The sequence below is a fragment of the Natator depressus genome, chromosome 11 (assembly GCF_965152275.1).
Source record: "Natator depressus isolate rNatDep1 chromosome 11, rNatDep2.hap1, whole genome shotgun sequence".
NCBI lineage: Eukaryota > Metazoa > Chordata > Testudines > Cheloniidae > Natator > Natator depressus.
Window position 1 is genome coordinate 11569408 of NC_134244.1, and position 27098 is coordinate 11596505.

Below are 27098 nucleotides of genomic sequence, written 5' to 3' on the forward strand. Positions count from 1 at the left end.
TGCCAGTCTGGGGTCCCGGCCACCGGCCCCGCTCAGCCCATTGCCCATCTGGCTGCCTGCCCCTTGCCAGCCAGGATCCCGGCCGCAGGCCCCGGTCAGCCCCCTGCCAGCCTAGGTGAACAGAACCCCAGGCTGGCAACAGGCTGAGTGGGCCAGTGGCGTAAGATCAGCATTTTAATTTAATTTTAAATGAAGCTTCTTAAACATTTTGAAAACCTTGTTTACATACAACAATAGTTTAGTTATATAATATATAGACTTATAGAGAGAGACCTTCTAAAAAACGTTAAAATATATTATTGGCATGCGAAACCTTAAATTAAAAAGTGAATAAATGAAGACTCGGCACACCACTTCTAAAAGGTTGCCAACCCCTGAGCTAAATATAGTGATAGATTGAGCTCTTTGAGTCTAAGGCATGTTTTCTAATCCTGTAATTGTTCTTGTGTCTCTTCTCTGAACCCTCTCCTATTTCTCAACTTCCTTCTTGAGCCGTGGACACCAGAACCGGACAGTATTCCAAAGAAGTGTTTTCATTCAATTTTCCAAGTTAATTGTAGTGTACTTCATTCTCAGGAGGCTCAGACTAGCATTTTGGCAAAAGTGCACAGCCACTTGTTCTGGGAGATCCAGATTCAGATATTGGGCAGGTAATGGTTGGAAGCATCAGAGAGGCAATACTCAGCCTCCAAAAGGCAATGTTTTCCATCCTCTGTGCATCAGCAGCAGGTTTCAAGTTGAGCTACTGTGTTATAGGCCAGCTGTGTGACTGGGACTGCAGCACAAAGGAATTTAATGGCTGAGATGAAGGAAGAGGTAAGCAAATACTGAATGAACCATGCTCAAGGTGAGCCATACATTTGAATCCTTGTCTCAGAGAAGAGATGAGAGATGTGGTGCAACCAGGGCACTCCACAAAGAGTGAACAAAAGACTCTAAAGGTACATAGGACAAAAATAACCCATCAAAACCTTGCAATTAGTCTGGCCATAAACAGTTACCAAAATTTTTCACTGAAAAAGTAAACTGAATCCCAGTTGAAAGATAATCAGATAAAGATCCAGAAAAAGCTTAACAAACCTCAGCTGACTGAAGACAAAAGAGTGCTCCATGACCCTATCAATTAAGAGAACATTCTTTCCACCCTCCACCTGACTGTGGAAACTTGGAAGAATAAAGTTCTTGGAACAAGATTATCTATACAAGAGTTCTACATAGCTTTGCTTAAAAATAATGCAATAATTTCAATTGTATGACTGCCTGATAATGCTTTACAGCACTTCCTACTATCTGATTTAATTGATATTTAAAGAATTAGATATGGGAGGTTAGAATGGTAAAGGCAGATGATAAGTTAAATACACTACCATGTAACCTCCTTTTTACTAAATGCCTAGGGCCCGTAGTCCTCTCCTGTTTTGAACGTACTGATACAGGAAAGAATGTGCCCCTTAATTAGGGATGCAGTTAGCATTTGAAATTTGTACACAATGGTGGCTGAACTGTTGGTTCCCAGCCCGCATCATGTCCCAAGGCAGATGTGTCAGTTATACACAGTAGGGCCATTAACCGGGCGGGAGCAGTCAGAGATTCAGTCACATGTTTAATAAAAGGCTCAATGAACAAAAACCTGCCTGAGTAATACACTGGCAAATGGGCTCTCTCTAGTGGCTGGCCACAGTGGCTACACAGATTGATACTTGCTCACAGCACTCCTTTTAGGTTAAGTAGTACATGCTTGAGTTCAATTCCTGTTGTCATTTGTACACATATAACCCTGTTGCTTCTCCAAATGGCTCCCCAGATGGGACACAGACTCCTGTGGACCTCAGATGATCGCAACAAGCTAGTGGAACAGGGGCATATGTAATGTATTGGCTTTGTGCACATACCTGGCCCCCGTAGCTGCATCAGCCTACTTCTTCCTTAGAGATAAGGAACTTCTACTGTAGCTCAAGGGATAGAGGCCTATGCTTTTGGTGTTGATGTATACCGGACCATCGCTATAGCCCGGGATTCAGGATCCATGCATGGTCCCGCGTTAGTGCGGGGAACGCATTGCCATGGATCCCAATTTAAATTTGGGATGCATCACCGCGACCGCACTATACACGAATCCACGCTATAGCGATGCAGACTATAGTGAGGGTCCGGTGTACAAGCATGAGGAGCATCAACCCAGAAAATTAACTATATATGTCATGACATATGTAGCACACACACGTGCCTTTACATGTTTACACAAATCTAGTTTTTCCTTTTAACTACAGTCAAAAAAGGACAGGGCTGGGAGTTAGGAACACCTGAATTTTAAATTCAACTTTTTATCTCTTCTTGTGCTGCTTTGGGCAAGCTACTTAACTTCCCCACATCTCTGTTTTCCCCTCCCCACACATCTATAAATATGGATATAATAATAATGCTTTACTTCTCAAAGGGGAATTGTGAAGATTAATGTTCATACAGTGCACTGAAAGAACAAAGTACTACCGACAATGCTAAATACAATTACTTAACTATCTTAGTAAAAGTATTTGCCCATCCCCCACAAATGAAGCACTCTCTAAAGGTATGATTATTGTATTTAATTACATATGTAGAATTTCCACTTGCTGACATTAAAAAATATCAAGCTCCAAAGTGACAAAAGTAAAGCGAAATGCTAGGTCCTATGGGAAGTGATAAGAGAACATTTTGACAGTTGCCATTGGACAGTGTTTTTAGTTGTAACACTGTGCTGCAGGTTTTGATACATCAAAATGTCATTCCACACAAAGAGGGAAGAGGGGGGCATGGGAGGGGAGAGAAAGAGAGAGAGATCTTGGGGGGGGGGAATCAACACTTGTATTCAGACCTTGCTGAAAGCAATGATTAAAGAATGCTTTGTAATGCACTTGTGTTATTCCCAATTAATCTGTTTTTGTCGTACCTTGAACCATGAGTTCTGCAGACACGGATGCCTTCCCAGCGCTATTCATCACGGTACAAGTATAAGTTCCAGCATCAGCCAGATGGACATTTTGGATTTCCAAGAACTGGATGCCTGCTTTCTCAAACATGTTGAAACGATCTTTTTGCTGCAACTGAATATCACCCTGCAAGGATCACAAAACAACCCCATTAGAGAGACAGTCATGGAAATAAGCAGCTTGTGGTAAAAGAGCAGTCCATTGTCCCATGTTGTTCTTTCCACTTATCTCTCAGCCAAATACCTTCTGTGGCTAGTACCCAGCCAGTATAAACAAACATTCTGGGTTCAAAGCTTTATAATTCAAATCTGCAGGAGACTGCTTCTCCTGGATTTTGCCACCCTTTATTTCCATTCTATTCTGAATTTTAATCATCCGCATTAGTATCCTTAGAAAATAAAATCTGCTTTTACTGTATAGGCAACTGAAGCAGTAACACATTTTATATCCTTTCCTGAGAGATTGACATCACATTTCAGAATAATAGTTACAGACAGAGACTTTGGGGCCAATTCTCCATTCTGCTATGGCCCCTTTATGCTGGTCTGCTAAAGAAATACCCCCTACCTAAAAGAGGTTCCTGAATGGCACAGAGCTGCCAGAGAGACCCAGTGCAGACCCTCTCTGGCATAGAGGGCATCTCAGGAGTAGACTGTAGGGAGCAAAAGGTCTTGTGCTGCAGTACAGCTATTCTCTGCTTTCCTTAGCCCATTGGAGTCCATGGGAAGCAGAGTGCAAGTTAGAGCAAACCCTTGCAGGGCCTAGAATACAGAGAGTGCAAAGGTGGATAAAAGCCATATTTGGCACCCACCCTTTCCATTCCTGTGCCAACAATTGAGCCTCTTATGTTTGTAAATAATATTAAGGTTGGGGCACAAATAAATGCAAGACCTATCACAATTGTAAGTTCTGGTTGACACTTCGCCCTCAAAAATAGTCGTGGCCAAAGCTGCCAGACTAAAGACATCTACCTATCTTAACAGTTGTTCCTAATACTTAATCTATTTTATCTAAACTTAATATCTTTATTTTAATTTATCCAAGGGAAGGTTAAAATGTGACTTGATCATGGTCTGGAAGTACCTACATGGGAAGAAAATTTCTGATAATGAAGGATTCTTCGATCTAGCAGACAAAGAGATAATCTCCAATGGCTGGAAGCTGTAGCTAGATTAATTCAGACTAGAAATAAAGCTAAAAGAGAGGATAATTAAACACTGAAGCAACTTACCATGAAATGTGGTGGGCTCTCCATCAATTGAATCTTTAAAACAACATTAGATGACTTCCTAAAAGATAGGCTCTTGTTCAATCACAAGCCATGGGCTTGACATAGGAATTGTTAAGTGAAATTCTATGGCCTGTGTTACACAGGAGATCAGTCTTGATGAGCATAATGGTCCCTTTTGGCATATTATATAGGTGAGAGGTTTTTCACAGGAGTGGTGGGTGAAATTCTGTGGCCTGTGTTGTGCAGGAGGTCAGACTAGATGATCATAATGGACCTTTCTGACCTAAATATCTATGCATCTATATTCTATGAATCTATGACTAAGCAAGCCATTGTAAGCATGTGCTTCTTTAGTCACCAATAAAAAGATATCCTTTGCTAACAGATACCACAAATTTTCCTATTCTAAATACAGATGGAAACTGTACTTTCCCTGGCAGCACTGTATGGTACTTTTTGGTAGATGTTGAGTTTTTAACACCTCTGATGACTCAATAACTTCCTAGTGTCTGAATATTATAAAATCATAGCTGAAAGAAAATTCAGTTAAACCAACTGACACCATTGTCCTGGGGATCCAACATGAACGACTGATCTTTGTGAATTAGCAGATAAACAAAGTAAAAGGAAAGAATAAGGCATCCCCAGATGGATCTGATTCATTCATTCTGAAAATTGTGGTTTTATATCAGTGTATGTTAGTTTTACGATGTCTCACTATAACACTCTGCTGTTAGATCTTTGCTAAGAAAGGGGAAGAAACTGCCACTTGGCAGAACAAGTTATAAAACATGGATTAATGACATGCAGATTAGCTAAAACTCCTTGGGACTGGGACTTTCTTTTATTATGTATTTGCACGGCAGAGTGGAACCCTGAGCACTGGTTGATGCCCCATGGCATTTCTGTACTACAAATAATAATAATGATTTATGATAGTGGCCGGCAACTGGAAACTTTCAATTATGAAACATTCCCACCCCTCACCCCTTTAAACATTCCCCCTCCTCCGCTGATTCATGGGATTGTTCAATTTTTGGCAGAGAACCTGTCTGAGCAGAAGAAATAAAAAACAGTGAGAAAATGCCCTACATTTCCTACCATCTGGTCTATAGTCCTTGCTGTGATGCAGAAGGCAGGGGAAGAGAGGAAGACAAAAGAATTAATGTTCAATTTTATAATTTTGAAGAGCAAAAATGTCTTCAATTTTTCAAAACATAAATTGTTCAGCGGGGATGGATAAACCAATGTAATAATTAAATATCACCCAAAAGCTCCACCATTACTGAGACAAATATGGTTGTAAACCAGGGAAATTTTCCAGATAACAAAAGTCACTATAACATGGTGCTTTTTCACTGTTCTAATAATCCTAACATTACCTTAAAAATCAGAAATTTTAGTGTTATTTATTTAGAAGCGAAACCACCAGACCTGAACATTTCCCACTGATCTGAAGTTTGCAGCTGAGGCCTGTCTTTATTTTAGAAATCAAACTCTTTTGTGATGTGGCTGGTTTAGTAGAGCTCATATTGATGTGGATGAACTGTTCTTTTTCAAACTTGGATTTTTTTAAATATGCAAAATACTGGCAAATAAAAACACACCTGACTGTTACTGCATTTAGACTGCTTATTTCCATTTCCCCCTGTAGGATCTTTTCACATATCACTAAATACAAACTTCTTATGGGCAACGAAAGACAAAAAAGACAAAGGATAGCCTTGTGGGAAGGCATGGACAGGGACTCAAGAAGTGGTTTTCAGTTTCCAGCTCTGGCACAGACTCCCTTAGTGACCCTAGACAAGTTATTAAATCTCTCTGGGCCTCAGCTCCCCATCTGTAAAAGAGAAACGATAATATGTCTTTTTTCTCACCCTTTGTCTGTTTTTCCTATTTAGATTGTAAGCCCTTTGGGGGAGGGACTGTTTCTTACCAGGGGCTTGTACAATGGGACCCTGATTTTGGCTGGCACTACCACAATACAAATAATAAATATCATTAACAAGAGTAATGAGACAGATACAGGTGACAGTTGCACTTGAGAATGACTCTACTAGTTTCAGTGGAGTTTCTGGGTTGCAAGTGAGGGGAAGATTTGCCCCCTCAGCGTTGTACACAGGTTTCTTGACATGTAGTATAGTTTATACTATTACAGTCACTGGCACTTACTTACTGTAACTGAAGTTTCTTCAAGATGTATTGTCCCTATCTGTATTCTACATGTGGGTGCACATGCCCACCATGCGCCTGAGTACAGAAATTCTTCAAATCAGTGTCCATGGACCTGCAGGTAAGTGAGTTGACTGATTGATATAGAACTCAAACAATCTTGAGGTGAAATTTGGGGTGTAAATTAAGGGAGACCTTCTCTTTCTGAAATACTGTACAAAGAGTCCGCCATCCTGGCTCCTACCTCATTGACCCTTCTGGCCAAAGTGATGGCCATTAAGAACACCACCTTCATGGACAGGTGGGTCATGGCATGTGTTGCCATAGGTTCGAAGGGTGGACCTGAGAGTGTTGACAGGACAAGGTTAAGGTCCCATTGAGGCATAGATTTAATGACCAATGGGAAGGTACTGATCAAGCTCTTCATAAATTGCACAGTAGCCAGGTATGTAAACATAGAATATCCCTCCAAGGGAGGGAGGAAGGCACTAATTGCTGCTAGGTGTACCCACAGAAAACTAAGGGCCAGACCTGAAGTCTTTAAGGAGAGAAACTAGTCTAGGATAAACCAGAATGACCACCTATGAAGGGAATGTTGGTGGTGTTGTGCCGAGGCTGAAAAGTACCACCGTTTAGCCTGGTAGCAGGCTCTAGTAGAATCCTTTCTACTTTGGATAAGTATTTCCTGAGCAGGAGTGCAGTATGAGTATTCTATTTCAGATGCCCATCCAAACACCAGGCCTGAGGTGGAGTGAACCTGGGTTGGGTTGCTTGATTTTCCCTCTGTCCTGGGTTAAGAGATCCTGAAATGGGCGGCTTCTGATAAACGGCATGCGGTCGTCGTCTTGAAGCCCATGAGAGCTCCCCTTACACTCATGAGGAGCCCTGGAGGAGGACTCTTTGGGTTTCTGTGGTAAAGGCTCCGTTCCAAGGCTTGTGCCTGGGGGGGCTCTGCTGGTTGGTTAAGCCTCCTCCATCGGGAACCTTTTTAGTCAGTGCTCTCGGATCTCTCTAGTTCTGGGCGGGAAGGATCAATAGCTACTGCACTTTGCAGAGATGTGCACCTCATCCAGGCAGAACAGGGACCTTTGATGCTTGTCACTGACAGAGAAGGAGCAAGAGCAGGAGATGCAATTTTTGAATCCCAAGACTCCGGGTGTCATCTTGGGACCAGGGAAGATTTCTGGAGAATGGGGGCAGGGGAGAGAAACTATCCTATATTAACTGTATATTAACTATAACTACCAAGTTAAGATATAAAAACGATTTACAGCAAATCTCCATTACAGGTTATGCATGGAGTGAAGGAGGACATGATTCTGACTCAGGCCATCCAGTGGTAAGAAGGACCCGGAAAGGTGTTGACCCACACTGCCTCTTATACCCTCAGTCGGGAGCATGAGGGACACTAGTGCACATAATCAATGGACACTGCTTTGAAGAATTTCTGGACTCAGGTGTGTGGCATGCACGCATACTTACGTGTGGAAAACACATAGCAGGACCCGCACTTGAAGAAGAACCAACAGACTTCATCCTCCTATAATAGAAGATTTGAGGCAGAACAAGGACATTAGCCCCTCAGGAAACCATACCTTAAACCAAGTTATTTGAGGCTGTGGTCGTCCTGTTATTTTACAGGAGAATTTGCCTGTCTGGCCTTCACGCACGATGACTCTGTTGGGTTTTGTAGCAAACTTTGGTGGACTTTCTCCCCAGATGCTTGGCCTGTTCTCCACTGACGGAACAGAAAATCTCCCCCTGGAAAGGCAATGAACACCTTAGTTTAGCAGAGGAATTGTAACCTTTTCTTGTGGGTAGGCACACTTCGGAAAGCATATTAGAACAGTGGTCTGCCAACTGTGAAATAGTGTAAGTGGTAACCAACACTGAGTTACAAAGGTACCAGCATAAGACAACAATTTTTGGCCAGTGGGACAAAATGTTCAGAAATCAGAAGTAAGCTGGCAACGTGTGGCCAATGTAAGGAACAAAATGCTGACATGTGATAAGGAGACACCCATCACAGGCCCACATGTTGGAGACCACTGCTCTCAATTTCTCATGCTACTGGACACTGTTCTTCTGTGCGCCCTCATCCAACAAACACACAACAAGAACTATCACACCTTTTTTGACAATTCTGGTTGCTTATAACCAGAGCTGGGCAAACTAGTCACAATTAACAAAATATACATTTAAATCAGTCCTTTTTTCCAATCTGTGAATTGTCTGCCAACAGCTATAGATTTACCCGTATTTGTTAGCTGTTCAGAATTATTCTCCAATTATTTCACCCATCAGTGAGTGTGATAATCACATAATCACTTGTGATTATGAATGACATTCACTTTTCACCACTTTTCTAACCTGTGTACCTAACATTTACTATTTTAGTAAACATTTATGCCAGGAAATTCATTCACTAGAATGTTCACAAAGTGAACATGGAAATGGCACAAACGAAACAAAACAAATTAGTTTAGAAGTTCTAATTAATGACAATGAATAACTTTTAGCAGGATTGGCCCAGCTTTGCTTATAAAGATGACATAACTGTGGAACAACATGCTTTGCTAAGAAAGTGACACTTCAACACTGAGAGAGAACAGTCAGTCACAGTCACATAACCTTGAAATATAAAACAGTATTGTAAGCAAGACAAAATAAGTGCAATTTATGCCTGTTAATGTCAAAAGGAGCTATCTGAATACAGCCACGGTATAATCAAGCCACACAATAGCAGAAGATAGTAGATGGTGATTATTTTTAGCCTGCAATTTCAGGCAAACCAAACCACTTTTGGGGCATTGATTTTCCACACAGCATCTTATCCACATGCAAATGAGAAGTGTCAATACCTCCCTTTTTCTATAAGGTATCAGAACACTAATACAGACCTCACAGCCTCAGTTCAAGGAGCTGCCAAGATATGATGGTGGCCATATGGGCTACTTGAGAATTCTGAGTAAGACAAGACCATGATGGAGAGGATTTAAACAGAGAAAAGGAATACTGAAAATTTTTGGGCAAGAGTGGTGCCTTACCTAAAGAGGAAGGCTAGTGCTTTGTAAAGAGGTCACTCATAGTTCAGTCCCAAAATTTAGAGGGCATGTGCGCGCATGTGTGTATATGTATACATACATGTATAAACACTGATACATCAAAAGAGAATATTAATTACTACTAGACTACTAGACATATCTACACTCCCTTCCTAGATTTTACAAAACCAAATACATATAGCTATGTTTTTAATATTTTCTTTTTTTACATAACTCAAGAGTATTTTGGATTTAAATCTTTCCAAATTCTGAAAGCTCTAAACAGGAGTAAAACACAGAAGCAAAGAAAACAGGAGGATGAACCTTTTAATAACTCTATTAAATCCACTGGATTAGGTGAGCCCTTTAGAAAGACAGAGCTAAATGGCCACATGACTATCCTTCCTTAGTAGGACTATTTAGCACGTGCATATTCCCCTAGCGTGTTTGCAATACAAACAACAGCACAAAAGAACCTAAAATATGGTTACCTACCTTTTTGTAACTGTTGTTCTTCGAGATGTGTTGCTCATGTCCATTCCATTCTAGGTGTGCACATGCCCAAGTGTGTGGTCATGGGAAATTTTTGCCTTAGCAGTATCTGTAGGGCCAGCTGTGACAACTCCTTGAGTGCCATGCTCATGCATCAGTATATCAGGCACCGCCAGCTCTGCGCCCTCTGAGTTCCTTCTTGCAACTCCGATAGAGGGGCAGGAGGGCAGGTAATCGAATGGACATGAGCAACTCATCTCAAAGAACAACAGTTACGAAAGGGTAGGTAACCATTTTTTCTTCTTTGAGTGCTTGCTCATGTTGATTCTATTCTAGGTGACTCACAAGCAATGTCCATGGAGGTGGACTCAGAGTTCACAGATTTGCAGCTTGCTGCACTGCTCTGCCAAAGCCAGCATCGTCTCGAGCTTGCTGGGTAAGTGCATAATGTGATCATAACGTGTGGACAGACAACTAGGCAGCAGCCCTACAGATCTCTTGGATTGGCATCTGTGCCAGGAAGGCCACTGATGATGTTTGTGTCCCAGCCTAGTGTACAGTCACGACTGCCGGTGGAAGCACCTTCGCCAGCTTATAGCAGTATCGGATGCAGGCCATGATCCAGCACAAAATCCTCTGAGCAGACACTGGGGGACCTTTCATTCTGTCTGCCACCGCAATGAACAGCTGCGTTGACTTACAGAATGGCTTTGTTCTATGTAAAAGGCCAGCGTCCTCCTGACGTCCAGGGTGTGTAGCTTCGCTCTTGATCTGATGCATGAGGCTCTGGAAAGAAGATGGGTAAGTATATGTCCTGGCCAGTATGAAACTGGGAAATGACCTTGGGCAGAAATGCTGGGTGTGGTCGCAATTGGACCGTATCCTTGTAGAAGACTGTATAGTGTGGTTCTGAAGTAAGCGCCCTGATCTCAGACACCCTGTGGGCCAACATTATCATGACCAGGAATGAAACCTTGCAGGAGAGAGCAGGAAGCCAGAGGCTCAAAGGGTGGCCCCATGAGCCTCGACAACATGAGATTCAGGTCCCAGGGAGGGATGGGATCCCAGATGTGCAGGTAGACACACTCCAGACCTTTCAAAATGTACCATCATATTGTGAACAAAGATCACCTTGCCTTGGAATGGAGGATGGAAAGCTGAAATAGCAGCTAAGTGACAGGGACAAACCTTGGGAGTTCGAGGTGCAGCAGATAATCCAGGATCTCCTGCAGTGGGGCCTGCTCGGCCTGGATATGCCATTCTGAGACTCAGCACCTGAACCTTTTCCATTTGGCCAGGAAAGTTGCTCTGGTTGAGTGTTTCCTGCTACGCAGCGAGACCTACTGAACACGGTCCGAGCATGCCTGTTTGTCCATGCTTAGCTATACAGTAGCCAAGCCATCAAGTGCAAAAGGCTGCCGTGGTTCTGGGACAGCAGATCCAGTCAGAGAGGTAGCTGCAGCGAAGCAGCTACTGAAAGGCTCAGCAATGTGCCGAACCAGTGCTGGCGAGGCCACGTGGGGGCTATTAGGATAATTCTTGCACTGTCTTGCTTGATCTTCACAAGGACCCTGTGAATCAGTGGCACTGGCGGGAAGGCATACATCAGAGCCCCCAACCACAGAATGAGAAAGGCATCTGATAGGGAGCCCCTGTCCAACCCCCAGATCAAACAGAACATGTGACATTTTCTGTTCTGCCTGGACGCAAACGGGTCCACCTGGGGAGTCCCCCACCTCTGGAAGATTATGCTGACCACCTCCGGATGGAGCGACCACTTGTGGCAAGACGAGAAAGTCTTGCTGAGGTGATCCGCCAGGACATTCCTGGTTCCAGGCAGGTGTGCGGCGATCAGATGAATGGCACGTCGCACACAAAAATCCCAAAGGCTTCTTGATAAAGGGCCGAAGACCTGATTCTGCCCTGCCTGTTGATGTAATACATCGCAGTGGTATTGTCAGTCAGGTCTGCACCACCTTGCCCTTCGGGTGGGGCAAGAAAGCCTGGCAGGCCAGGCGAACCACTCTGAGCTCCCTGATGTTGATGTGGAGGGCCAGATCGTCCCACAACCAGCAGCCATGGATGCTTAGCTTGCCCAGATGGGCTCCCCAGCCTAGGTCCAAAGCATTGGAGACCAGGGTCAGCGACAGGGACGGGGTTGCAAAGGGAACTCCCTCCAACACCGACCTTGGGTCCAACCACCAATCCAGGGGATGACCTGTTGTGATCTGGCACACTGACTACCCACTCTAGGTCGTGCCTGTTGCGGATATAGACTGACGCCAGCCACATCTGCAGAGGCTGGAGATGGAGCCAAGCATGGCTGACCACGTATGTACACACGGCCATGTGGCCCAACAACTGCAGGCAGGTGTGAGCCGTGGTGAGCGGGTGGTTCTTTACATGGGAAATCAGGTCCGACATGGCCTTAAAACGCGCTTCTGGAAGGAAGGCTCTGGCTCATGTGGAGTCCAGAACCACCCCAGTGAACTCTACTAACTGGACCAGTGTTAAGGTAGATTTTTTCTCGTTTAACAACAGGCCCAGATTGCCACAGGTAGAACACACCAGATCGAGGCTCCTCTGCATTTGCTCCCGAGACCTGCCCTTGATGAGCCAGTCGTTGAGATATGGGAAGACCTGGATCCGTCGATGTCTCAGGTAAGCAGCCACTGGCGCCATACATTTTGTGAACACCCTCGGGGCCAATGAGAGGCCAAAGAGCAGCGCCATGAATTGAAAATGGCGTCTGCCCACTATGAAACAGAGGAAATGTCTGTGACCTTGGAATATGGAAATATGGAAATAAGCGTCCTTCAAGTCAAGGGCGGTGTACCAGTCCCCTGGATCCAGGGAGAAGATGGAGGCCAGGGAGACCATGCAAAACGTCAACTTTCTGAGAGACTTGTTGAGGTGACGCCGATCCATAATGAGTCTGAGGCCCGTTTTTGTTTTCGGGATTAGAAAGTAGCGGGAATAAAACCCTTTTCCCTTCATATCCCAAGGGACCTCCGCCACCACCCTCTGGTGCAGGAGGTTCTCGACCTCTTGGATGAGGAGTTGCTTGTGAAAAGGGTCCCTGAACAGGGATGGGGAAGAGGAGGGAGGGTTGGCCGAAAATTGCAGGGTATAGCCCCAAGATACTATATCCCATACCCAGCAGTCCCAGGTGACCCGCAACCAGGCCAAATGGTAGGCACAAAGATGGTAGAGGAAAGAACAAGGTGGATCCGGGGAATTGACTGGGGCGTCACTCTTGATCGCACCTTAAAAATGAGCACTTCTGGCCCCCCGGATGCTTCACCGGGCCGGGCCGTGCAGGTGAGTGGGAGGAAGAAGGGTGGCGATGACTAAACCTCATGTCTCTATCCCTTCTCCTCGCAGACCCCTGACGAGGCTGCCAACGCCTTGGCAGCGGGGGCAGTTGGAGCTGCTTCCGTGCAGACTGCGGCATATGCATGCCCAGCGAGCGAAGGGCGGCCTGAGTGTCCTTCAACTTATGCAGCCTCGCATCAGTCTGCTCCGAAAAGAGTCCATTCCCTTTGAATGGGAGGTCCTGCATAGAGATCTGCATCTCTTGGGACAGGGTGGCAGTCTGAAGCCAGGAGCTGCGCCTCATGACCACCGCCGATGCACCCACCTTTAGCTGCCAAAGCCGCCATGTCCCACGCCATCTGGAGAGAGCACCTAGCTGCCGTGATGCCCTCCTCCACCAGGGTGCTGAATTCCTAGGTCAAACTCTGAGGGAGGGACTCGTTTAATTTACAGAGGGAGTCCGATAAGTTAAAACTGTACCGGCCCAAGAGGGCCTGATGGTTCGCCACCCGGAATTGCGGGCTGGCTCCTTGAATAAATTTTTCTCCCCAAAAGGTCCAGTCTTTTGGCCTCTTTATTCTTGGGAGTTGAACTGGTGTGTCCCTGCTTGGCCTTTTCATTGGCCGCAAAGACAACCAGTGAGCCCGGAGGTGAACCCTTTGGCTGGGATGAAGTACTTCTTTTCGGCCCTTTTGGAGGTGGGAGGGATGGACGATGGGGTTTGCCAGAGGGCCTTGGCAATTTTCAGGACCTCATCATGCACTGGTAGTGCAACACATGCCGGGATAGAGGCTGAGAAGACATCGAACAAGGTGTCCACCTGCTTGGCCATCTCCTTCACCTCTAGGCCCAAGTTCTTGGCCACCCATCGAAGCAGGACCTGGTGTTCTTTAAAACTGTCCGGGAGGCTGGCCCTCGAGGGTCCTGCAACCACCTCATCCGGGGATGAGGTCGACAACTGTACCGCTAGGGGAGGCTCTGGGGCTTCATTCCCCATGAGAAAGGGTTTTTTTTGGGGTGGATGTTGTCTCCTTTACCCCGACCTCCGAGCGTGTCTCATGCACCGAACCCGGTGCCACTGGTGCAAGGAAAGGCGCTCTGACTAGCCACCATGAGCGGTAAGAAGGAACTGAGATGGCATAGGGCTGGCAGCGCCTGATATACCGACACATGAGTGCAGCACTCAAGGGGGCGCCACAGACGGTCCTACAGATACCACTTAGGCAAAAATCTCTGATGACTGCGCACGTGAGTGCGTGCACACCTATAATGGAATTGACATGAGCAAGCACTCGAAGAACAACTAGTCACTTTCACTTGCTTGATAGTCTATTTTCATCGCTGTAATCTGAGCAAAATCCAAAAAGTAAATAAATAGGATTCATAGCGAAAAGGAAAATTAAAATACTCAATACTAATAAGCTGTGTTCTGATCACTAACATTGGCAAGGGAAATTATTTTTGTTTGAACCTATGGGGGCCCATTTCCCCACTCAATCACAGGGTGTGAATCAGGAATAAGCCAATTAAAGTCAATCAAGTGTAAAACCCCAGGTAATTGCAAGAAGAATCAGGCCCAGGATTTTGAACCTCAAAACAACCATTTAATTATAAATGTTTGGTAAACAGCACAGCCCATGCAGTGGAGAAGTTATCCTTTGTGCCAGCCTCAGCCCTGAAGTTATGTCTGGATATATTAGTCCATTATTGCTAGTGGTAGCAGTAATATGGGGCAAATCTTGTTCCAACACACAGTTGTGCTGGGGCAGGGGAGGAGAGAATCACTTTAAATATGGAAGAACACTCTTTTACAGTAGATTTCCCTTCTAAAATCTCAGTTTTTATCAATATCTGCCATGGCTTTAAGGGTAAATAGGCAGGTAATGCAGGTAGGAGTTTAGAATGCTAATGAGAAGGGATGGCAGGGTGGGGTGGCATTGCATTAAGGACACCAGCAGTGACAACAGGGTTGCCAAGCGTCCCCGCACTCTGAACCCCCGCCCGCATCCCAACCCCCTGCCCCAGCCCAGAGTCCCCTCCTGCACCCCAAACTCCTCATCCTCGGCCCTACTCCAAGCCTGAACCCCCAGCTGGAGTCCTCACTTCCCCCACACCCCAGCCCCCTGCCCCAGACCGGAGCCCTCTCCCACACCCTGTACCCCTCATTTATGGCCCCAGCTGGAGCCCGCACCCCATCCCAGAGCCTATACTCCCTGTACCCCTACCCACTGCCCGAGCCCAGAGCCATCTTCTGCACCCCAAACCCCTCATCCCTGGCCCCACCCCAGAGCCTGCACCCCCAGCAGGAGCCCTCACCCCCCTCCCGTATCCCAATCCTCTGCCCAAGCCCGGTGAAAGTGAGTGAGGGTGGGGGAGAGCGAGTGACAGAGGGAGGGGGGATGGAGCAAAGGGGGGCGGGGCCTTGGAGAAGGGGCAGAGCAGGGGTGGGGCCTTGGAGCAGGGGCTGGGTAGGGGTGTTCGGTTTTGTGCGATTAGAAAGTTGGCCACCCTATTTAAAAGCACGCACACCTAATCCTCAAGCTATCAAAACTAACTCGTATGTCCTAAGGAGAAGCTTACCTCTGTCACCAAAATCCTTTCATCGCCTCCTTGAGAAAAGTGCTCGTCAACCAGGTTCTTTGGTTGTGGCCATGGATAATACTACAGAGCCACCATTTGGCCCATTAAACTACTTAATCTCAATGATACCAACTCAAGACAGTTTCATGAGTGCAAACTGCAAAAGGGCTAATGAGACGTATCTTTCCAGCCCTCCTAAAATAAATGGGAAAGAGTTCACATCCATGGTGAACCCAGAGTAAGCTGTCCTTGTCTACACATTGATTCCTATAGGTATATTCTCCCGACTGGCATGGGACAGGATTAGCTGAAGCAGGTTACTGCCATCCCTTCTCAACAGACAAACATCAATCGTCTGCATATATTATTCTCACGGATTTACAGACAGAACAGCTCTCACTGAAGCACATTGATTTGGGCTTATTCTGGTTACTTGTTTACTTGCATTACGTGGGGACTCATCGCCACAGAATCTGAGCATTTCACAATCATTAATGAGGTCAGCCTTCCAGCACCTTTGGGAATTAGACTAGTAATGTTGCCCCCATTTTACAAATAGGAAAACTATGGCACTGCAGTGTTTTCCACAAGACCACACAGGAACAGAACCCAGCTCTCCCAGCTCTCAGTCTTGTGCCTTAACAAGACCACCCCTTCCTCCATTATTCAAGCCTCTGATGCTGGAAGAGAATGCTGCCAAGGTCACTATATGCTTTTTTAATCTGGTCAGGCTTTATTAGGGGCTAAGGAGAAATCAAACTTGTTTTAATTGGCCCTCAAAATAAAACTGAGCAGTAATGTTAGACAGCAAAGTCACTTGAGGAAAAAAAAATCTCCAGTCTCTCCACAACCTTCGCCATCAGACCTTGTGTTTTAAAGAACTCCATGGAGCCTAGAATTCTTACCCAAGGGTTTTGGCACTGGACAGCAGGCTGTATTTCTTCAAGGAGTTTCCTGTATGTTATAGAAAGACAACAAATCAGATGACTTATCATGGTTATTAGGTACTACAGATACCAAAATCTGTGTAAATACTGTATTTCTTTCTCCTGCTTTCAAACAAGGATCATGAAAATTAGAGGTGGAAGATACCTACAGTACAAGTTATTTTACCTATAATCTAACCAATGCAGGAGTATGCCCTTCAGTATAGGACTGTGTTTGGTTCAGACCTGTGTTAAATACTTAACTATTAACTAGATTTGGGTTCCAGACAGAACTCCAATCTAACCATCCCTGAATTTTAGGAATTTACATATCCACTATCCATACTTTGTGACTCAGGTCACAAAGACCCCTGTCTACTTATAACTAATATTGACTAATGATTAGAGAACATGACTTTCACCCACACCGTACTCCAGTGGAGAAGGCATAAAACTACATGTCCAACGTTCAAAAACCTGGATTCTGTTCTCAGCTCTGACACTGGCTTACTGTGTAATTTTGGGAAAATTACTTAAGAAGCCAATTTTCAAAATTTAGGATTTAACAGCTAAATTCTTGGCTCAGTTTCCCCATCCATAAATTAGGGATAATTTCTTATTCACCTTTGCAAAACCATTTGAGACCACCGGATGAAACACTCTATTATAAAGTCCAAGTATTATTATTAATCATTTTTCAGAGTGGCAGGATTAGAGAGTCCCATGAACAGGCTATTCTTTTATTAATGTATTTGTCCATGTCACCTTTTCTTTTTGGTGTGCTTCTTTTCAAGGTAATATAACCCACCCTACAGTACCGACAAAATATACACTGTGCACAAAATGCACTGAGTACTTAGCACCATCTACTGGACAGACTAACAAAATAAACATTACTAGCTTTTTAACACACAAAAATTGTCAGTGAAACAGGGCAGATCAAGGGTGACAGTGAGTAATAAACAACTATGGCAGCTGTCAACAATGGAAGCTTCTTGAGATTTATAAGTATCTGCCATAGATCTCATTTAAAACGAGTATACCAGATGGAGTGGTACCAGTCAAAACCTCTGGGCAGGAAAGCTACACAGTGATTTAGTAATGTTTCTTTCAGACAACAACCAGTCCCATATGCTTCTCTGGAAAGAAATAGTTCTGTATTTTACATCAGTGGCTCATGGAGGATTATTAGAACAGAGACTTCTGTAGTTCCTAAACACTAATGAGCTTAATCCTTGGGTGCTTTACTGCAATGAATTTAAAACAATAAATGAATTCAGGACTGAACAGCCAATGTCAGAAAACTGATTTCAAACTCTGCCCCTGTGCAACCTGTTGATTCCAACAAGTTTGCACTCTGAGGATTTCCATGAGAGGGCTTTGACCATGAATAGACAAACATTTTTTTTCTCTTTAGGATAGGATGAAGTTGGGTAAAATGTGCTCTGGGAATTCAACAGGAAGCCAACAATCTGAAGGGCTTTGCTATTCACCAGAACCTTGAAATGAGGCACATCGGCCAGCTTGCAAACAGAGAGTAGCACTGATGTCAATTTCTAACACTTTTCTCTGGCTCTGTGTTACTGGGAGTTTTAAATTTAACAATGTAAGGCTTTGACTACACTGCCAATGGAAGGACAAAACTTTTGTTGTTCACAGGTGCTTAAAAAAGCCCTCCCCCCTCTGAAAGACAAAAGTTTTGCCATGGCAAGTGGCAGTGTAAATCGCTCGTTGTGGGCAGAGGTGCTCTCCTGTTGACAACGTGAACCCCGCTTATAGGGGGTGGAAGTATTTTGTTGGCAAAAGTGCCGACAAAGAGCGTTCACTCTGCCCAACTTTTAGAGACAAGTGTAGACAAAGCCTTAGATGATCTAATATGCAGATGTGCCCTTCCAAATTCCCATTTTGATCTTAGCTGCTTCCCATGTGACACAGACATCAAACTGAACCATATATTGAGCATAGCTGGTAGATCCTCAAGAAATGCAGCCTTTCACTTGTGATGTTACTGTGTTATAAAAGCACCAGTAACTGGTGCTATCACTGTAGCAGACAGTCAGTTGCTATTTCCCTCAGAAAGCTGTGGTTTCCATGGCTATGGGCCTAATCCTGAGAAGTGGCTTCCATGGAAGTTAAAGATGCCTTAGCAGCCCTCAAGATCAGGCCCTTTGTTACCCAGCCATTTTAAGGCATATGAAGCTAAAATGACACCTACCTGTCCAAAGACCCTTGTTTTTGCCCCTCAAAGAAATTAAATTGTGAAAGCATTTCAGGAAAGACAATGTGGTCTAGTGTTTAGGGCATTGGATGGGGACTCAGGAGACATGGTTTCTGTTCCCAGCAGTGCCTCTGATGTCTGACCTTCGGATAGATCACTTCACTTTTATGTGCCTTTTTCCCCAGCCACCTTTTGTCTGTCTTGTCCATTTATATTGTAAACTCCTTTGGGCGGGAATGGTCTCTCACTATGTGTTTGTACAGCACCTAGCACAATGGGGCCCCACTACTGATTGGCACCTTTAGGCACTACTGTTAAACAAATAAATAATAATGCAGAGAGATGTCAGCAGAGTTTTTGTGATTTTCTGTATTCCCCACCCCGCCAAGCTGAACTAAAAACAAGTGAACAGCTTTACAAGCTCAAATTTTTTTCAGCAGAACATGGCTATATTCACTGATGGTTTCTGCAGGTAACTGCATTGACTCCAGTGGAATTGCACCTCCTTACATCCATGATAAATTTGGCCCTTAGACATTAGAGTGGAGTGTTAGGGGGCTTATTCCTTCACCCACTCACTTCCCTGGTCCTTCTCGCATGAACAGAGAGCAACAATACCCGAAGTCCAAAGGTGCAAATAATTAAATGTTTATTGGGGTGAACTTCCAGCAAGCATGATTCCAGTTTCCTTCCTTAGTGTCCCCCTTCCCAGCTCTGATACCACAGAGCCTTACACCTGTGTCCCTGTTCCCTTCCCCCCTTAGCAAAAATGATTCCAATTCCCCACCCCATTCCCTGTTCCCATTTCCCCCCTTAGCGAAACATGATTCCAATTCCCCACCCCCACCCCCATTCCCTGTTCCCATTTCCCACTCCCACCCCACCCACACACTTCCTGATTGACTGCAGACTATATAGTAAAACTTGAGTTCTGCTTAGCTATACCTTAACCAATCATTTTACTGAAATTTAATTAACCAATCCTAACATATTGTAACATGATTATTTAACCAATTATATCCCACCACCTTAATTAGTTTACACCCAGCAAAATTAATTATACAGCAGACAGAAACAAACACAGAACCAGATAGAGACCATGCAAACAAACAATAGCAAAATGGGAACTATAATGACAAAACAATACAGAAGTGAGGATTTTACAACTACATCCATAAAGACATGAGGGTTTCTCAGCTGTGTCTATTGATAAGTGAGTTCTTACCAACAGAAAACTATCAAACTAAACTTCCTTTTACATCCTCTAGGCTCTTCCTTTTCTCTGGAGGTGATAGATCAGATCACCTTTCTAACAGCTCCAGATTGCCTTATTTCAATGTGACTAGTTTGGAATGCGAGGATGTGACCGGTCGCTTCCCAGCTTATGGCTGCCCCTGCTGCTTAGCCAAAGGCCTTAGCCTAAGAACAGGGCCTCAGACTGTCACAGTAAGAGAAAGGCCCTTACACCGGCAGACAGTGATTTTGATTCTTTCTTTTATACTTCTATAACTAGCTAAGTGATAAGAATACACCTAAATTCTTAGAGTATAGGCCTTTACAGACAGGCCTGAATATCTATATCCTAACATGGAGCATTGCTGCTTTTTTATTAAGTAACCAACTGGACAGGTATTATAGTCCATTGTGCTCTCTCAAGGCCAGCAGGTGTTTGGTATGCTGCAGAGTGAGAATGTGCAGCCACAGGGAAAAGAGAGGTAAGTAAACACTTCACTTTGCCCAACATCAATCACTCTGGTTAATGAGCTAACACCAATGGCAGCCACCACAGAAAAGATTTCTGTGGTAGATTTCCCTAAAGGGACATTCTGCTATCAAACCCTTGCCCATGGAATTACGACGTTCATGAGTCTTGCTTATAATTTTATTGGTATCAATTCAACATCTTTACAATGACAAGAGGAAATTTATGGATCTGATCCAACTCCCACTGAAGTCACTGAGAGGCTTTCCAGTGAATCCAATGGACACTTGGATTTTAATACTTATCACTAACTTATTTCATACAGGATACTGACTAAGTGAGTTTTTTCTTGATCTGGATTTCCATTTAAAAGAAAAATTTAAAATACAGGGTGCCATCTGTGATAAGTACATGTCAAATTGTCTTGTACATACAATCTCATTAAATGCTACCATACATCACTGTAATAAAGCCATGCAATGGAGTTCAAAGATTCCATTGTTTTAAATTAAAACCTCCCCTTACATTTTCAAAATGTCATACCAGGTTTTAGCAGCAAAACTCCTATTAATTGCACTGGTATTCTTGTGGCTCATTTCCCATTCTGTACTTATACAGCCCCCAAGGTAACATGGAAACACTTCTGAAGATTTGGGGCTATGTGACTTGCTCCTAGCATCAGAAAGAATGAGTGCCAGGTGTGATTAGAAATAAGAAGCTCCTGGCCCCTAATCCTGTGCTCAGACCACTCTTTTCAATGAGAACGGCTAATAACGAGTGCTCCTTCTGCATCAGTGATCAACATTGTGCATACAGGTTGGATCTTCACCTGTCAGTTTGATAATCTCATCTATCTTGCCCCCTTTACTGGGTGTGTTTTATCATACCCATGATTACATTTAAGGATCAGCATAGTAATAGTCCTCTTACCTTCCACAGTTAGCTCCACAGTCACCTGGCGAACTCCACCATCATTTGCAGCCTCACAAGTATATTTTCCACCATCTTCCTCTTGCACATTTTTGATCACTAAGCTGAAAATCCCTCGAATGCTGCAGTCCACTACATAATACTCTCCCTCTGTGATGGGAAGTCCATTTCTGTACCATGTGATCTGAGGTTCTGGATAGCCCCTGACCTAGAAAGATAGGTTGGGAAGAGGAGGGGAAGAAGAAAAACATAAGTGATTTTATCAGTAAGAAATGCAGGATATTGAGCAATACTGTGGAAAGTTCTTGAAGCAGTAACTGTTAAACACATAAAAAACTTTGCAAGCCAAATGGCAGAACCTAATGAAACAGAGAAACTACTGGACAAATCAAAATGTTAAATCTCGGCAGTGAAAGTTTTTCATTAGAATGATTTGCCTGCAGCAACATATTAAACTCACCAATGAGGAATTCTGAGGCCCAGGTTCCAAGTATATAGAAATTCAAAGGCAGAGCAACGACTGTACATTTAAGTATGCAAGGCCTTTAGGCCAAATTTTTCTAATGTGGTTGCCTGCAGTTCAGCTGCTACTGGAAATGGTATTTTTGCACCCATATGAAAGGGACTTGATTTTCAAACGTGCTGAGCACCTATAGCTCCCATTGGCATCAGCGGAACCTATGGGTACTCAACCCCTCTGTCAACTAACCCACTTTTATTTAGGTGCCTAAAAAGAGAAATTAAGGGTCCACATTTGAAAACATGCCTTAACAGCCACTCAGATGCTTTGGTGGTGGGCACAGCACAGGACCCTAGAAAGATTAGACACTTCTCCCCCAAACTATATTACATGGATTCAGTCTATTGGTGACAGAGCACAGACATGCATATTCGACTACAAAATGACAGTAGCCATAAGTTCATTGCAGAAGAGAACAACATCAATTTATTGCAAAGAAAGGAGAGGATGTGGGTAGCTCATCGTCTGCTGCAGATATCACTGATAGCTTCACATTTTAAGCCAGATCTTCAGCTGGCATAAATTGTCATAGCATCATCTACTTCAATTAAACCATTTACATCAGCTGAGGTTGTGGCCTTTTCAATCACAGAAGCAGGGGGAAAAAAAAATCACAGACATGCCCGATTTCCTCACAAAATTAACTGTTCAGGTAAAGGTTCTTCCCATACTTCATGAGAAGAGCCACCACTTTGGGGATGCCTTGGTATGTGTTAAAGTCACACTAATACAGCCAGCAAAGTAACTTGGCTCCAACATTTTCACCCTCCTTCCCTAATCCCCAACTGATAATTTAGCTCCCATTTCTTTGATCAAACATATTGCCTTTGCCTTAAACTCTTAAAATAACTGAATGGATCAAGAAGAAATGCCTCATGCTGGCCTCCATCTCCTACTAAGAAAGAGGAATGCTGCAATCTGCTCTATTTTATGGAAGTTGTGCTTCCTAGCAAGTTGCCAATTTAGCCACCCAGCAAAATTTAGATGCTCTGTCTTTAGTTGCATATAACTTAGTTTATCCAGATTTCTCCAACGTTTCCTCCCTGCCTTGATTCAGCTGTCCGTTTCCTTTTCCCGTACCACTCACTCTCCTAGTTACAATTTTCAGCAGCACCACCCATACTCATTCCTTTGTTCTCTTCTTTCAAAACCAGCCCTTTCATTTTTAATCCAATCCCACTTCACACCAGCTGGGTTTCTCTTCTGCTGGAGCCTAACATTCCGATCTGCAAGACTTTTTTAGAACTACTTTAGAGCACTTACAGTAGTCAGAAGTCCTTCCCCCTTCCATTAACTCCACAGGTCCTAGTTACTTTTGTTAGTGACATGGTAATCCACACTCCATCACGTTAATTACTCAATATACAGTATGTCATTACAGGACATTTTATGTTTCCCACTGTAGGCAACATAATGAATGTGCTGGAGGAGCTTTCTATTTCCAATCTAAACATCTAAAGCTTTTCCCAAGCCCATCTTTACTTAAACAACATCAAGGTCTTGTGGTGAAAGCGTAACCCACATATCTCCTGGGTGTGGTGCTCTGTCCCATCCAGTGGCACTGAGACCACTTAGAGAGAGATTAATGAGTCTGCTCTACAGCCTTAGCTAAGAGCCATGTGACTTTTAGCTCATACATTTAGCTCCAGAGGTCCCAGGTTTGATCCCGCCCGCTGACGACCGGGGTCTGTCGATGTTACAAAAGCTCTTTGGAATTCTTCACCAATGGTAGACACTATTATACATAAAAAGAGCCACAGAATCTCTCAACTTCATGTAGTTATCCTCACAAACCCCTTGTCAGGTAGGGAAGTGCTATTATCCCCATTTATGGATTTGGAACTGAGGCACAGAGAAGCTAGGTGATGTGCCCTGAGACACACAAGATGTTTGTGGTGGAACAGGAATTGAACCGAGGTCTCTCACAGCCCAGGCTAATACTATAAGCACTGGACCATCCATTCTCTCTACACGTTATGTGGCCATGCATTTCATGGAGCACAAGGTCCAACAACACACAGACTCTGCATCCACTATACCCGTTTATCTTTCATGGTCAAAAAGATCACCAGAGGGTCCTCAAGCTACAGGAACATTGTTTAAAAATAAACAAAAACACACGGAAACAAATCTCTACCATAATTTAAAAACCTAAATAGGAAAGCTCATCAAGAGATATTCATGTAGCAGAAGGGAAACATCTTCTACACCACTGGTCCCCAAACTGTGGGGCACTCCCCGCTATGGGGGTGCAGAGGAGCCCGGGCTAGCCCCCATTGGGGGCAGGGAGGGAGCACCACCGAGCCCCACTCTGCCCCAAACTCCACCCCGGCGCCAGCTGCAGCTTTGGCTCCCGGCCAGAACCACAGCCACAGCCCTGCTCCCAGCCCCGGACCCCGCTCCGCTCCCAGCCCCAATCACAGCTCCCTGCTGCAGCTCCCAACTGTGGCTCCCAGAGAGGTGTGGACAGATTCCATTACGGGTAAGGGGGGCTGTGACAGAAAAAGTTTGAGGACCACTGTTCTACACAATGTTTGACACCTAAAACATCTGGATTCTGTAACCATGGCATTAGGACTGGTCAAAAAATTTCTGTCAAAACTGTTTTTCAATGAAAAAACTGGATTTTCTACAAAACACTTTTCTTAAGAAGTGTCTACTTTCATTGAAAGACCATATGCACAAGAACTGAACAGTTCTCAGCCAAAACCAAAAGTTTGTCTGAAAAAACCCAACAACACTTAGGTTTGGAAATGCCACCGAAGTGGCTCATGGTTATTGAATTTCAGGTGACTTATGCTCCCATTCTCCTCCATGGGCTGGACTTCCTACTTGGATTATATCTCCCATGATGCATCCCAACATCTCTGAGATGAGGCAGTGGTGCATCAGGGAGATTAAGTCAAACCATGGAGCCTTGTTTATGATAGGGTAATAGGAACATGTGGCACCCAAACTATAACGACCATGGCATTTCCAAATCTAAATATTTTTGGTTTTGGCCAAAATATTTGGTTTTCAATTTTTCCCCCCAAGAATTTTAAATATTCCGGGGGGGGGGGGGTGAAAGAACTTTTCCATCTCATTTGCAGGAATTGGCAGCTGAGGGCTTGGCTACACTAGAGATTTTTGCACCAATGAAGCTATATTCTAGCATAGATGATTCTGCACTGGTGTAGAAGTGGCTTGAGCCACTGCAGCATATGCTTGTCAGAACCTTTGAACACTAGTGCAATGTATCTGCTCCAAGGGTTTGTACCAGGGCTGCTACACCTGTGTAAAAATCCCAGTGTAGACAGGCCCTAAATTCTCCACCGACTATGAAATTAAAGTGAATGCCCTTTCCCCCAATTTTTAATACATAATAAGACGTGGAATTTAGGAATACCCTCTTCAAAATGTGTTATGACTGACTTAACTCTTTAGTCTTCATTGCACCCCTGGGAAGAAGGACTGATCTCCCCTGCGTGGATTAAGAAACTAAGCCATAGAGGGGTTGAGGGACATGACCAAAGGTAATTAGGGACAAAGTGTTTATTAGAATTGAGTTTCGGTTCCCAGTCCTGTGTTAGGCCATACACGCTAGGAGATATTAGGTTTCAGGAATTTTAGACGAAACAGGATTTAAAATTATTGTTTTATACACACACGTTTAGGACCAAGAAGACTGTCGTAAATATTCAGAAAAGTAGCTGTTTGAGTGGTATGCAGAAAGGAGGTTCTTTAGTAGCTATTTCATTATTTAGCCAGAATGCGCCAGATTCTAAGCTGGTGTAAATCAGCACAGCTCTACTGAAGTTACTCTAGCTATGTCAATTTACACCTGCTGAGAATCCAGTCCATAAATGTAATTCATCTGCCTCACCTCACCCAAGACACATGTCCAACACACACACACACACTTGCAGAATGTATAGAATCGTAGATGCTAAAGATATAGGAAAAATATCACTCCATTTCCCTGCCAGTATAAAATTGTTCCCGACAATATTTCTTCTAGTGTATTGTCCAGTTCAGCTTCAAATGGCCCATGCAACAGGCTTCCATCACTTCTTTTGCGGGCAACAATTACACCACGTAACAGATCTCTAACTGGAAGAATTTTCCTGAGATTTAGGCCATGTCTACATTTACCAGCTTATAGCGGCACAGATGTCAGAGCACTCGTGTAGCCGTGTTATGCCAAAGGGAGAGAGCTCTCCTGTCGACATAATAAAACCAGCTCAATGAGAATGGCTGTGCAAACGAGCGCTTATGCCAGCAAAATTTATGTTGCTCAGGGTGTGTGTTTCTTTCACACCCCTGAGCAACAAAAGTTTTGCCAACATAAGTGCTAGTGTAGGCACGGCCTTAGTCTACATTTTTGCCTTTATTTGTCATCGCATTCCCAACTCTAACTTGGACCACAGTAGATCATTCCTACCCAATGCTTCAGTTATGGACAGGCAGCTACAGATACCTCTTCAGTATCATTTGGCTGAGTTATACACAAATATTTTTTCAATTTCTTCCATGTGTGTTTATTTTGTACATTATATCTGCATGTTTTTAGACATATGCATGTCTAAGAAGTTGTGAAAATTCCATACCAAAAATTAAAATACAGATTGAGCGACATGCGATTTCCCTTTGATGGGTTAAGTCATTCCCCTCGCTAGCTCTATTTTTTTGTTCTTTAATATAAGGTTTGAAAATGAAATGAAGAGAGAGGAAATGTTTGCAGCACTGCTCTACTGAAAGGATTTATTTCAGGTTTGGGTTTGGAATGTGTTTCAAACTGAGCCAGACCCACTCTGAAAGACATAGCGTTGCCATAAAAGTGTCAGGGATCCTTAAATGAATCACTGGTTACTGGGTTTTATGCTGATGGACCAATTCCAGAACTGCAGCAGGTTTTATATTCCTCTAACCTTTCCAGAGCTCAGTAAAAACATCTGCCTTGAATAATGCATCCACACCAAGGAGGAATCTATCTGCTTATCTAATGCCCTGCAGCATA

At 44.0% G+C, this 27098-nt stretch overlaps 1 protein-coding gene across 3 annotated transcripts in view; it reads right to left on the reverse strand.

Annotated features, from left to right (window-relative positions):
* MYLK (myosin light chain kinase) overlaps positions 1 to 27098 on the reverse strand; it is a 320305-nt gene that overhangs the window by 158008 nt on the left and 135199 nt on the right. For all 3 annotated transcript variants that reach the window (XM_074967150.1, XM_074967152.1, XM_074967151.1), the window contains exons 3-6: positions 21580 to 21787; positions 16709 to 16757; positions 7968 to 8133; positions 2930 to 3095 (exon numbers count right to left, since the gene is read on the reverse strand). In XM_074967150.1, the coding sequence (XP_074823251.1) occupies positions 2930 to 3095; positions 7968 to 8133; positions 16709 to 16757; positions 21580 to 21787 (589 nt within the window). The remainder of the gene's footprint in view (positions 1 to 2929; positions 3096 to 7967; positions 8134 to 16708; positions 16758 to 21579; positions 21788 to 27098) is intronic.